The sequence below is a fragment of the Girardinichthys multiradiatus genome, chromosome 2, assembly GCF_021462225.1.
Source record: "Girardinichthys multiradiatus isolate DD_20200921_A chromosome 2, DD_fGirMul_XY1, whole genome shotgun sequence".
NCBI lineage: Eukaryota > Metazoa > Chordata > Actinopteri > Cyprinodontiformes > Goodeidae > Girardinichthys > Girardinichthys multiradiatus.
The window spans coordinates 35,219,783-35,233,962 of record NC_061795.1 but is presented as its reverse complement, the minus strand read 5'-3'; the positions used below and the strand labels follow the sequence as shown (position 1 = coordinate 35,233,962).

General features: G+C 40.3%; 1 protein-coding gene across 9 annotated transcripts in view; it reads left to right on the top strand.

The window, feature by feature from the left end:
- The window catches only part of LOC124855429 (leucine-rich repeat-containing protein 4C-like), a 238,572-nt gene extending 232,821 nt beyond the window's left edge, over positions 1-5,751 (top strand). For all 9 annotated transcript variants that reach the window (XM_047345333.1, XM_047345340.1, XM_047345349.1 and 6 more), the window contains one exon: positions 234-5,751. In XM_047345333.1, the coding sequence (XP_047201289.1) occupies positions 285-2,219 (1,935 nt within the window). In that variant the 5' untranslated portion in view covers positions 234-284 and the 3' untranslated portion in view covers positions 2,220-5,751. The remainder of the gene's footprint in view (positions 1-233) is intronic.
- The last annotated feature ends 8,429 nt before the right edge of the window (positions 5,752-14,180 follow it).

Genomic DNA, 14,180 nt, shown 5'->3' with positions numbered 1-14,180 from the left:
GAGACCCATTAAGTGAGAAATTAATGAAAGCTTTTGACCGGTATACAATATATATATGTATGTATGTATGTATGTATGCATGCGCGTGTGTGTGTGTGTGTGTGTGTGTGTGTGCGTGTGTTATAGTAAATCTAAAACATACTAATAAAATGTGATAACCTTTAACATGCATTATACTAAGAACTTTATGTATTGTAATTAATGCAGATTTCTCTTCTGTCGTTTCATTTCAGATGGCCCAAATCCTCATGAAAAAGAGTGGAAGACCAGTCAATGAATTATGAATGTTCAACAAGATGACCTCCCCTCAGCAGCAGCAGATGATGCGAGGTCCTAGGTGGAACCGGGCCTTGTCCGACCCTTTATTTGTGCTGCTTCTAGCCCTCCAGCTGCTGGTGGTGGCAGGACTGGTGCGTGCTCAAACCTGTCCTTCTGTTTGCTCCTGTAGCAACCAGTTTAGCAAGGTTATTTGCACCCGCAGAAGCTTGCGAGAAGTTCCGGATGGCATCTCTACCAACACACGCTATTTGAACCTTCAAGAAAATCTCATACAAGTCATTAAGGTGGACAGCTTCAAACACCTAAGACATTTGGAGATTCTGCAGCTGAGCAAAAACCACATACGTAAAATTGAGCTAGGGGCTTTCAATGGACTGGCAAGTCTCAATACCTTGGAGCTTTTTGATAATAGACTTACCACCATCCCAAACGGGGCATTTGAGTACCTGTCTAAACTAAAGGAGCTTTGGCTTAGAAATAACCCAATAGAAAGCATTCCTTCTTATGCTTTCAACAGAGTTCCCTCATTACGAAGGTTGGATCTAGGGGAGCTCAAACGGCTCTCATACATATCAGAGGGAGCCTTTGAAGGACTGAGTAATCTGCGCTACCTAAATTTGGGAATGTGCAATCTGAAGGAGATTCCCAATCTCACTCCCTTGGTAAAGCTGGATGAACTTGAAATGTCTGGAAACCAGCTATCTGTTATCCGGCCTGGTTCATTTAAAGGGCTTATCCACTTGCAAAAGCTTTGGATGATGCATGCTCAGATCCAGACCATAGAAAGGAACTCATTTGATGACCTTCAGTCACTTGTGGAGCTTAACCTGGCCCACAATAACCTTACGCTTTTGCCCCATGATCTCTTTACTCCTTTACATCACTTGGAGAGGGTGCACTTGCACCACAACCCATGGAATTGCAACTGTGACATCCTCTGGCTAAGTTGGTGGCTTAAGGAGATGGTACCAGCAAACACCAGCTGCTGTGCCCGCTGCAGCTCACCCACTCAGTACAAGGGCCGATATATTGGTGAGCTGGACCAGAATTACTTTCACTGTTATGCTCCTGTTATTGTGGAGCCTCCTGCAGACTTAAATGTAACAGAGGGAAGTGCCGCAGAGTTAAAATGTAGAGCTAGCTCATTGACCTCTGTTAGTTGGATTACACCCAATGGTTCAATAATGACACATGGTGCATACAAAGTCAGAATCTCTGTGCTAAATGATGGCACATTGAATTTCACTAATGTTACCATGCAGGACACAGGTACATACACATGTATGGTTAGTAATTCTGCAGGTAACACAACAGCCTCAGCCACACTGAATGTGTCCTCTACAGAAAACAGCAGTTTCAGCTACTTCACTACAGTGACAGTAGAAACAATAGAAACACCTCATAACGAAGGCTTCACCACTACTGTTCAACAAAAAGTGGGCCCCACACCCTCGGCTGGTATATGGGAAACTCTTTCACACACCTCTACAACAACCACAACAGTTCGAACCCCGCTCTCCACACGTGCAACAGAAAAGACTTATACAATTCCTGTAACAGAGGGCTCACTTAATGGTTTGGATGAAGTTATGAAGACAACTAAAATCATCATTGGCTGCTTTGTCGCAATCACTCTTATGGCAGCAGTCATGTTGATCATCTTTTACAAGATGCGCAAGCAGCACCACCAGCAGAATCACCATGCACCAACACGCACTATTGAGATCATCAATGTGGATGAGGACTGTGTCACAGGGGGCCCAGGCATGGAGGGCCACCTTACTCTGCCGTCTTTGGAGCATGAGCAGCTCAACCACTACAATACCTATAAGATTGCCTACAACCATGCCTCTGCCATGAATTCCATACACAGCTCAGCGCACGAACCTTTGCTTATCCGAGCCACCTCAAAAGACAATGTACAAGAGACCCAAATCTAGTACTTTTGACAAACTCATAAAACTTGGCATTACACAGTGGCATTACTGACAGGACAGTACTGACAATTGGTTTGAAAGACTGTCGCTCAAACATGGAGGAACACACTCATGTTTAGCAAATCACTGGACAGTGATTTTCATTCAATTTGGGATTTAGAACATGTCTACTGTTTCAAAAAGTGTCTTTACAAAACAGAAGTTATTTATTTAAGAAAAAATATTGTGGTTGAATCAAGAAAAAAAATTATTCTGCAATTTTTCCATCTATTAATACATGGTATTTTTTCCTCCTCTCATGTGAAAAAATGGTTTACAAATATGCTTAAACTCTTTTACAGTACATCAGTTCAGAAAAAAAAAATAATTATCATTACTTTTTAGCTGGTATTTTAGTATAATTACAGTTTGGATTTGAATGGGTAACTTATATTCTACACCTATGAGGGAAATTTAGAGCACATTATGGGTTTTCTCCAGCAGTGGATTAAAGTGTGACCGTCAAAGACATGGTTGCATAAAGCACTTGACAGGACAAACATGTTAGTTATTAAATCTGATCATAATTAATTGTTTAATGAGAACTGTCACATACATTAGGCACTCTCTGCTCTGTCATCAAAAGACGAAAGGTTCTGGAAAAAGGGGAATAGATCCTGTTTATGAAAGCTGTTTAAAAGGCTCATTACTAATGATTTCATTTTCTCTTAAATTAAATGTCATTGATCTAAAGGTCTTTCTGTCCCCAATGTGTATGCAAAATACAATTATATTTATAATCTCAAAATTGTCTTGACTCAAATCCATGTCTACTTAGGGAGATCCTTTTATTCTTATAAAAAATATACCATTGATTGCATTAAGAATTACTGCAGTTATTAAAGTCATAGCAGCATTAATAAATACTTTAGAAACACCATTGTAATTCAACAGGATGGGAATAGTGTCAGTGACGATCATAAGTCCTGGCAAAATTTCCATTGCTTGAAATGTTTCCGATGTATTCTGACCTCACATATACCTTATAATGCTGTGTTCCGGTGCATATTAAGGTGATTGCTTTGAAGAACTTTTTTTCATGCTGGGACCTGTTACTTCTTCTGCAGCACTGCCAGGAGTACTGTCAGAATCAGTCACGAGCTGAAGAAAAACTTAAACCCTTTATAAAGCTGTCTGACCACATTGCTTGTCATCTATGTGCCACATTTTCACATTGAGATGCTTGGCAGCCCCAGCTTCACACTCTGCCTCTGCCAACCAAAGAGCTTGGTCCTGAGTGGCAAGGCTTATGCTACAAGAGGCTTTACAGTCATGCAGAATGTGTGGGATCAGGCATCAACCAGATGTTAGAGTTGCACCTGTCTCTCGTCCATTCCCTTAGCGACAACACAATTTACATTTTAATTGATGTGCCCATGGGTTTTGCATGGACACAATTCTGCAGACACTCGTATTCAGGACACCATGAATACGAGTCCCTACTGTGAAAAATAGTGCCAAGCTCAATAAATGTGTTTAGGCAGATGGTCCAAGGTTTACATTTAGCGAGTCCACCGTTTTGTTTTTTTCTCAATTGCAAGATACATTTAGTCAATGGCTCTTCTGATTACATTAAAGTGACGTGACATCTATGCGTTCATAGTACATTTAATTAACTTGAAAGGTGGATCTCTACCCTGGACTCTTAGATGAATTTGAAGTGTATTTCTCTTTATGAATCATGGACTAAATGTTTCCCCCAATTTTGGTTAATTGATGATAACACAAGAAAAAGGTGGTAGTAATCAAAGAGGTGTCAAGAAATGTAACACTGATTTAAAAAAAACAATGCAAAAGTTGTATGAAAATCAAATAATAAGATTAAGGTTAAAATCTAAATTGTTCAAATGTCTATGTATTTTGAAGCTCCTACTCTCTGCTTTTGTCTAAAGCACACATCATTGGTCATAGTCCTAAACATAAAGCAAATCACAGTGATGTTGCAACAAAAGTTCAGTACCACTAAGTAAAACAACTGGTGGGTACACAAAACAATCTCACAGAAGCACTATTATATCTTCATTAAAGACCTTTTTTAATTTTGCTTTACTCAAAGACAAAAAACTGCTCCTCATGTAGCCTCTTTGCTCAAAATATGAAATCTGTCAAGATAAACCAGGGAGTCATAATCCATACATCCATTCATCCATTGTGTATACTCACTTATCTTATCCGTATATGATTAAGGGGGGAGGCTGGTGCCTACCTCCCACAGTCACTGGGCAAGGGGCACTCTCTGGACAGGTTTTCAGAATATCACAGGGCACCACAGATACACACAGGAAAACCACCATGCACATTCCTAAGGGAAATTAAGAGAGACCAATTAATCTTATAGTGATGTTTTTGGACTGTGGAACGAAGCCCAACTAGCTGGGAGAACACAGGGATGCAAGGGGGGAACATTCAAGCTCCATGCAGAAAGCCCCTAGACCGGAATTAGAACCCATGACCATCTTGCTGCAAGACAACTGTGCTACCAACTGCACCCGGTGCAGCCTATGATTCATAATAGTGAATATTAATTTGTACAGGCCTAAAACTATCTGCTGTACTAATGATTTGGGACTTAACAAATATCTTCATTTGTAGGGAATAATATGTGTAACAACATTACAATAACAATATCAAAATCTATTGAGAATTCCAATCTATCTAAATATTTATAAATTATTATATCTGTATTTTGTTTGTCAATGTCACCCCACAGTCCAAAGCCCATCATCCACCTACCATGTCAATTAATGAATTATATTAAGGGGCAGTACTAACATACCGGCTATTTTTCCAAGACTGTCAAAAAAGTTCTGATTTGTTTCTTTGAAAACATAAAGAAATAAGTGATTTAGGGTGCAGTACGCAACAGTTATGTGGCAATTCTTGCTTTGGTTATATTATAAACAACTGAATTAAAAAATGGTTATCCTCAAGTTCTACACATTTTTACCAGCTAGACATATCACCCCTTGCTTTTATAGAGTCTGGCACATTTGTATACCACAGATTGGCCAAGGTGTCTGCCCTTGTTTTGTCTAAGTTCTTATAGGTGGAATTTAGGATTAAATTCTATGTTCTACCATCTTTTTTTAGTTGGAGGAAAGCTGTCCGAAAATTTCAATGGTTAATCTGTTGCATTTTAGTCAAGCTGTCTCATGTAAGATATCTGAATTTTTTTGGTCAGTATTGCTTTTTTAAAAAAACGTCCTTTCCCTTTGATTCTGAGAGGGAATGCTGTTTTAGTGGTAGATTTCTATAAAATACATTTTAAGAATAAAATCAGAAAAAAAGCTTTTTTAATTATTATTTTTGATTTTACATGTGCCAACAACCTGTTCAAAAAGTGAAAATAGAGAAATATGCTGTAACAGAATAAGAGATTGATTTTCATGTAAGCATTCTTTCATGACCTTTAAAAGATATGGAGATTGATTATAGAGACCAGTTTGTAGTTCATACACAAAATATGGGTAAAATAAACTATTGCTGTTTTTCTGTATTGTGTGATCCTTGTTTTCAGCCACTGCAGCAACATTGTTTAAAAAATTGAAACAAAGCTCTTTTACACCATATTTTCTTTGATTGCACTATAATTTACACAGTTGTGCTTATGATTATGAATATATTATTTAATATTAATATTTTATTAAGTAATAATTCAGTCTGTTAAGGGTTGTCCTGTGAATACCAGTCCAATAAGCCGGCAGTATTAGGACAAAATGCAAAGGGATGAGCCAAGCTATGTCATTATTGAACAGCAAAACTCTGCACACACATGGAATGAATTCACACAATTTCTTAAAATACAAGAATTTATTAACAAAAATAAGTCAACTCAAAGCTAAACATATTTCAATTAACAAACTATTTACTATGCTAAAACAACCCAAACAGACTACGAAGCACAATGAAAGAATAAGGAAGACTATGGGCTATGTACAATATAAACAAGTGAATCAAAGATGGTTAAAAACGATGACCAAAAGACTGATGCAACATTATCTTTCAATGTTATTTATGTCTGCGAACCAAGGATTACCTTGAAGAATGTGCAAATTAAGTTAATTTAGTCTTGGAACTAACTTAGGCAACAATTGGTACACCTTCAAACAACCATTCACAATGCAAGATCAGATAAAACATTATTTTAATAAAATAACATTTTAAAGAATGATTTGCTGAATAAAACCAAATTTTTGGATGACTAATTCTCAATGGTGTTTAATTAGCCGCCTTTATTTAGTACAATAATATTTAAAGAAATATTATTAAGGAACTATTTAAATAATATTTAAGGACATATTATTTTGAATAAGAACTGAACCTTTTTGCTTAAATGGGTCTTAATGGTGTTTAATTACCTGGCTTCATCTAGTACAAATAATATTTCAGGAAATATTGTTAAGGAAATGTTAAAAAATATTGTTGAGAAAACATTATTTTGAATGAGGACCAACAACTTTTCTTGGTTAATGATCTTTAGTGGTGTTTAGTAAGTTATCACGTTTAGTAAAATAATATTCAGGGAAACATAATGTAAATGATCTGTAGCTGTAGTACGGTGCTTTAGTCCCGCTGGCCTTCCTTCAGACCAGGAAAACCACTCCACTCGGCGTTGTAGAGACAGGGTCTCTGCTGGGAACTCTCTCGAACACAGTTTGCTTCTATAGCCCTAAGAAAAAAAGGTCAAGTCACGCTTGCACCTCAATTACCCACGTTCGTGAATTAATACTGGATACACAAACAGCAATTAATTCCTACTTTGTGCATTTGATTGCGTGATCGTATGATACTCTTGGATCCAGTTTGAAGAGTTATGTCTGCTTGCCAGCAAGGAGACATACACAAGCTGTGCCTCTCCTTTTCGGTTCCCATAGGGATTCGCATGGAAAGAGGTCTGTTTGTTGGAATGTGTTTTTTTTGTTTGTTTTTTTTTTTCAAACAGTGACGTCACTGGAAGTCCACTGTTACTCCTTCTGTTCCTGTGCTGAGTTAGGAGTAGGTTATTGTGATTTATTCTGAAAATTCCAGAAAAGATCAAACTGGCCTTTAAATGTTGTAATCCATGGCTGGACCTAACAACACTTATGTATTATGTGACAGTTATGTTTACTATACTTTTTCCAAGTCAAGTCTTAAGTCTCAGAATTGCTGTAGGTTATGAATTCAATTTGTCATTCTTTACGACAAAAACATGTAACATGTTATTTTTTTTCAAACTTTAACACTATCTAATGTGATTTTTTTTTATGAATCAGATAAGTAGGACTTTTAACTATCTATTTACAGATGCTAGCCTAACAAGAAAGTAAGATGTCGGAGGTAACTTGAGTTTATTGTGACCTGAACTCATTTATTACTCAGTTCAGTTTGAGACACATTCTTGGGGTCATTGCTACGATGCTCCAGTTAACATGAAAAGGTCATTATGAGTCATTAACAGCCCATGGCCAACAAACATTCTTGGTTAAAAAATTAAAAAAAGTACTGTGAACAGTGTTTCTTTGAAGATTACTCATTTGTGTACACTGAAGTAACACAGAGGGGATGACATCAATCATTTACTTAAATGATCTACACTTACTAGCTTACTTTCACCCCTGTTTCCATGAGATGAAGATTACAAATTAGCCAAATTTCACAGTGGGAATCTCAGTCAAGTAAAGTTTTGAGTCTTTAGAGCATGAATCAAACCAAGTGTGAAATCTTAGTTTTCTAAATTACACATGACTCAGATCTAACCCGCAGACTCGAGTCACCATCTCTGATATTATATACACCATACATAATTAAATATCCGCCTTTTGGATTATTAGACAAATTTTGAAAAGATGACTGAATAATGAGATGAAGTGGTTGAGGGATTATTTTTAATAATCTAATTGTTCCTTTGGGATTGATAAAGTATATTAAATTGAAATAGTCATTAATTAATTAATAATCTGAGTTTTGCCAAAGCATGGAGGTTTAAAGTTCAGGCATCTGATCTCATGAAATGAATATTGTATTTTTTTTCTAATATAAATGTCCCTCATGATTTAGACCCAGCCTCATTCTGAAGACACAAAGTAAGCATGGGCTTCATAGATGCATAACTTAAATAGTATTTCATGTAGGAACAACAATTGTTTAATCTAGATGTTTCTAATACTGATCATATTTAAAATTAAACTGCTGAAAAATGTAAAAAATTGTATCTGATGATCTGAGATAAGAGCTCTACAATTTCAAACAACCTAGATGAAAGAAAATCAAGAATAATTCTAATTAGTTTATTAGTCTCTATCCATATCTACAGCTATTATTTTTTATCATCTCTTTTTCTAATTGGTCATGTTAAATAGCATGAATCTTCCACATTAAGATAGAATCACAATAAATATTAAAAGGATTAAACAACCTAAAAAACTATTAAGAATTCATTCCCAGATGATTTAATAGAAGGTTTTTCCCATGGTTCCAACCTTTTCCTCTTTGGTATTCCCCACAAGTCAGTTTTCGAAGTAGTTTTCTATTCAAAAAATTAGCTCAGTTCATGTTCCACTGCCTCCTAACTAATGCACCATTAAACTCCTAATTTTCTTATTTATTCTGCTCCTGAGGCTCAGTTAAATTAATCGGTGCTTAATGTCAGTTCAATGCTTGGTATTCCAATGTTTGTCTTTTATAATAAACGAGTTTTGGAGTAAAACCGAGGAGAAAGACACTCGTTAAAAGAGGTGTTTAAGGTGTACTTTTTGTGTTTAATTCATCGATTTACAAATTAGGTAAATGTAATAAAAAAACACAATTTTGATTACTATAGCCATATACAAAATGTAAAAAAAGACAGACAGACAGACAGACAGAAAACCTAAGCTGTAAGCATACCCAATTTTACCAGAACAGACAGCCAGGATGCCACAGATTACTTTGAACATGCACATGTGGACCACTGCTATGGAACTAACCCAACTGTGATTAAAATATTGCAGCAATAACTCAGTAATAACATCACCTAATTTCACAATACACTATGGCGTCTGCACTAATGAATATTCACTTACCTTAGAATGCCGTATGCTTGAAACTGAAAGTGAGTCTGACTGCTTGACCTACTTGCTTATTAATTTGACACATATTTATCTGACCACTTTGGGGCACTTATAGGACATTTAAATTTTCATTTCCACGAAGTCAGCATATCCTTTAATTATTGGGAACTGTGAGTTCATTGTATAACGCACCTCAGGATAACATGTAGCATAACACTATAAATTCCTCCAATTTCAGAACAGGAGTGCCTCAAATGTAGCATACATACCTCAAAGATGAGACAGAACCAGATGCTCCAAAAAACTCCTTCTATGTCTTCATGGTTATACCAGCGTACAATGCATTTTTCAATATGCCCGCATTCATGGTAAGATTGGAAACAGCAGACTGCAACTTAGTCTCTCTTTGACCACAAAAACAGATATCCCTTCCATTGTGATCTCTATATCTGTTTGTGGGGAAAAGAAACCAATAATTTTCATAATTTCTCAGTAAATTCATGTAGATTTATTATTTATTCCTTCATTTTCTAATAAATTTTAAAACTTCAGCTAACTTGTAGCAGACTCTCACTGCAGCCCTTAACATTACTTACTTAGTTCCAGGTAGAAACATCTGGCCAGAAAAATTCTGCTGCTGTGCCATGTAATGATGACTTCGTGTAAATCTAATTGCGGTATGAGCTGAAAACAGAAACTTTTGTTGGAATTCAAAATGAGTGTTGTGGAATAATTTAGTTACAATATTAGTTTACAGCGAATTTGTTTTTTTGGTTGGGACAACTAGTATTAGCATTTTATGCATAAGCAGCAAATAAAAATGAGTGTCTAAGTCACTGTCACCAACATAAAAATTAGAATAAATCTTTTAATTAGTATTTTGAAGTGTGGGTGGATTGCTTTTTTTGTCAACATACACACAACATACTTTGAGAAACATACACACAAAACTGTGCTGTGATTTATTATGGAATGTATTTTGTAAAAGGTAAGAATTTTCTTCCTTGGTAACCTGGATATCAGGAAGTTACAGGGAATTATCTTAAGAAAAGTACAGAAAGAATATTATTTTTTTTTTTTTACTGCTTTGTATATTAAAACTAAACAAAAACAATTAAAGAACTTAGGTAGATAACTGAATGCATTTCTGGAATAGATTTTCCCAACTTAAAGTTTAGGTATCCTATGCATGATTATTTTTTTCTAGATTATGTAGTGAAAATATTCGTACTCATACTCGTACTCGTTGTATTCCGCTTTATCCGGGACCGGGTCGCAGGGAAAGCAGACTTAGCAGACACGCCCAAACGTCCCTCTTCCCAGACACCTCCCAAGGCTTTCCCAGGCCAGCTGAGAGACATAGTCCCTCCAGCGTGTCCTGGGCAGTCCCCTGGGCCTCCTCCCAGTGGGATGTGCCTGGAACACCTCCTGAGGAAGGCGTGCAGGAGGCTTCCGTTATAGATGCCTGAGCCACCTCAACTGGCCCCTCTCGATGTGGAGGAGCAGCGGCTCTACTCCGAGCCCCTCCCGGATGGCCGAGCTCCTCACCCTATCGCTAAGGGAGTGCCCGGCAACCCTAAGGAGGAATCTCATTTCAGCCACTTGTATCCGGGATCTTGTTCTTTCGGTCATGACCCATAGTTCATGGCCATAGGTGAGGGTAAGAACATAGACCGACCGGTAAATCGAGAGCTTCGCTTTTCAGCTCAGCTCTCTCTTCACTACAACGGAACGGCTCAGCGACCCCATTACTGCGGCAGCCGCACCGATCCGTCTGTCGATCTCCCGCTCCATTCTTTCCTCACTCGTGAACAAGACCCCGAGATACTTGAACTCCTCCACTTGAGGCAGGAACTCCCCTCCAACTTGAAGAGGGCAAGCCACCCTTTTCCGGTCGAGAACCATGGCCTCGGACTTGGAGGAGCTGATCCTCATCCCACTCGGCAGCGAACCGCCCCGGCGCATGCTGTTGGTCTTGGCTACAGGGGGCCAGCAGGACCAAGTCATCTGCAAAAAGAAAAGACAAAATCCACTGGTATCCAAACCAGACTCCATCCAGCCCTTGGCTGCGCCTAGAAATCCTGTCCATAAAAATTATGAAGAGGACCGGTGACAAAGGGCAGCCCTGCTGGAGTCCAATATGCATGTCTGACTTAGTGCCGGCGATGCGGACCAAACTCCTGCTCCGCTTGTACAGAGACCGGATGGCCCCTAACAAAGGGCCCCCGATTCCATACTCCTGGAGGACCCCCCACAGCGCACCACAAGGGACACAGTTGAATGCTTTCTCCAGGTCCACAAAACACATGTGAACTGGTTGGGCAAACTCCCATGAACCCTCGAGTGCCCTGTAGAGGGTATAGAGCTGGTCCAGTGTTCCACGGCCAGGACAAGAACCAGACTGCTCCTCCTGAAGCCGAGGTTCGATTATCGACCGGATTCTCCTCTCCAATACCCTGGCGTAGGCCTTACCAGGTAGGCTGAGGAGTGTGATCCCCCTAGAGTTGGAGCACACCCTCCGGTCCCCCTTCTTATGAAGGGGGGCCAACATCCCAGTCTGCCAGTCCAGAGGCACAGTCCCTGACCGCCACATAATGTTGAAGAGGCGTGTCAACCATGACAGCCCAACAACATCCGGAGATTTCAGGTACTCAGGGCGGATCTCATCCACCCCCGAAGCCTTGCCACCGCAGAGCTTTTTACCACCTCGGTGACTTCAGCCTGGGTGATGAAAGAGTCTAACCCCGAGTCCCCAGCCTCTGCTTCCACCAGGGAATGCGTGATGACAGGATTGAGGAGATCCTCGAAGTACTCCTTCCGCCGCCCGATAATGTCCACAGTCGAGGTCAACAGCCTCCCACCCCCACTGTAAACAGTGCTGGGGAAGCACTGCTTCCCCCACCTGAGGCACCGGACGGTTTGCCAGAAAATATTTATGTTTAGAATTTATTCTAATTAAACAAGATTTTTATCCATTTAATTAGTTTAATACAATTGCTAATAATGGTTAATGGTTTAATTAATGGTTTTATCCTAATACATAAAAGTTTATTCCAGCAGCAAAAACGTTCTGAGGTGGTACCCATGAATTGATTTGTTTGCATTCTTCATGTGGTCTAATTTTACAAGAATTGTGACAGTCAATGTATCCAGTCAACTGGAATGTATCCAGCAACTGGAAAACAGAATCAGAATCAGAATCAGAAAAGCTTTATTGCCAAGTACGTTTTTGGACATACAAGGAATTTGTTTTGGCGTAGTCAGTGCAATACAATACAAATTAAACAGTATAAACATATCTACAATATAATATAAATATATGTGCACAGTTTTAAGTGAGTGAGAGTAAGTATAGAGCAGTATAAGATGCAAGAGCAATACAACGGTGCAGATGATCAGTGTGCAAGTATGGCAGTGCAAGTAAAGCAGGAGTCCAAGCTGAGCGTTAATGTAACGCATAGAGTTACAGTTAACAAGTGTCCTGTCAGCAAAAAAAAAAAGGGGGGGGGGGGGGGATGTCAGTGTGGTTTCCGGGCTTTGTTAACAAGGCTGGTGGCAGATGGGAAAAAACTGTTCTTGTGGCGTGAGGTTTTGGTCCGGATGGACCGCAGCCTCCTGCCAGAGGGGAGAGTTTCAAAGAGTCTGTGACCGGGGTGGGAGGGATCAGCCAGAATCTTCCCTGCCCGCTTCAGGGTCCTGGAGGTGTACAGTTCCTGGAGCGACAGTAGACTGCAGCCAATCACCTTCTCAGCAGACCGAATGACACGCTGCAGCCTGCCCTTATCCTTGGCTGTAGCAGCGGCGTACCAGATGGTGATGGAGGAGGTGAGGATGGACTCAATGATGGCTGTGTAGAAGTGCACCATCATAGTCTTTGGCAGGTTGAATTTTTTCAGCTGCCGCAGGAAGAACATCCTCTGCTGGGCTTTCTTGATGAGGGAGCTGATGTTTGGCTCCCACTTGAGATCCTGGGAGATGATGGTTCCCAGGAAGCGGAAAAATTCCACAGTGTCACTTGTGGAGTCACAGAGGGTGATGGGGGCAGGTGGGGCTGGGTTCTGCCTGAAATCCACAACCATCTCCACTGTCTTTAGAGCGTTAAGCTCAAGGTTGTTCTGGCTGCACCAGTCCAACAGTCATCAGAGATGAGTCCGATCAGGGTGGTGTCGTCTGCAAACTTCAGAAGCTTGACAGACTGGTGACTGGAGGTGCAGCTGTTGGTGTACAGGGAGAAGAGCAGAGGAGAGAGAACACAGCCTTGGGGGGAACCGGTGCTGATGGTCAGGGAGTCAGAAACGTGCTTCCCCAGCCTCAAGCGCTGCTTCCTGTCAGACAGGAAGTCAGTTATCCACCTACAGGTGGAGTCAGGCACACTCAGCTGGGAGAGTTTCTCCTGGAGCAGAGCTGGGACGATGGTGTTGAAGGCAGAGCTGAAATCCACAAACAGGATCCTGGCATAGGTTCCTGTGGAGTCCAGGTGCCGGAGGATGAAGTGAAGGGCTAGGTTGACTGCATCATCTACAGACCTGTTGGCTCTGTAGGCAAACTGCAGGGGGTCCAGGAGGGGGTCGGTGATGTCTTTTAGGTGTGAGAGCACAAGGCGCTCAAAGGACTTCATCACCACAGAGGTCAGGGCGACGGGTCTGACGTCATTAAGCCCTGTGGTCCTTGGCTTCTTGGGAACAGGGACGATGGTGGAGGACTTGAAGCAGGCTGGCACATGACATGTCTCCAGTGAGGTGTTAAGAATGTCTGTGAAGACTGGAGACAGCTGATCAGCGCAGTGCTTCAGGCTGGCTGGTGAGACAGAATCCGGACCAGCAGCTTTCCGGGGGTTCTGTCTCCTGAAGAGTTTGTTTACGTCCCTCTCCTGGATGGAAAGAGCCGTCCTCGG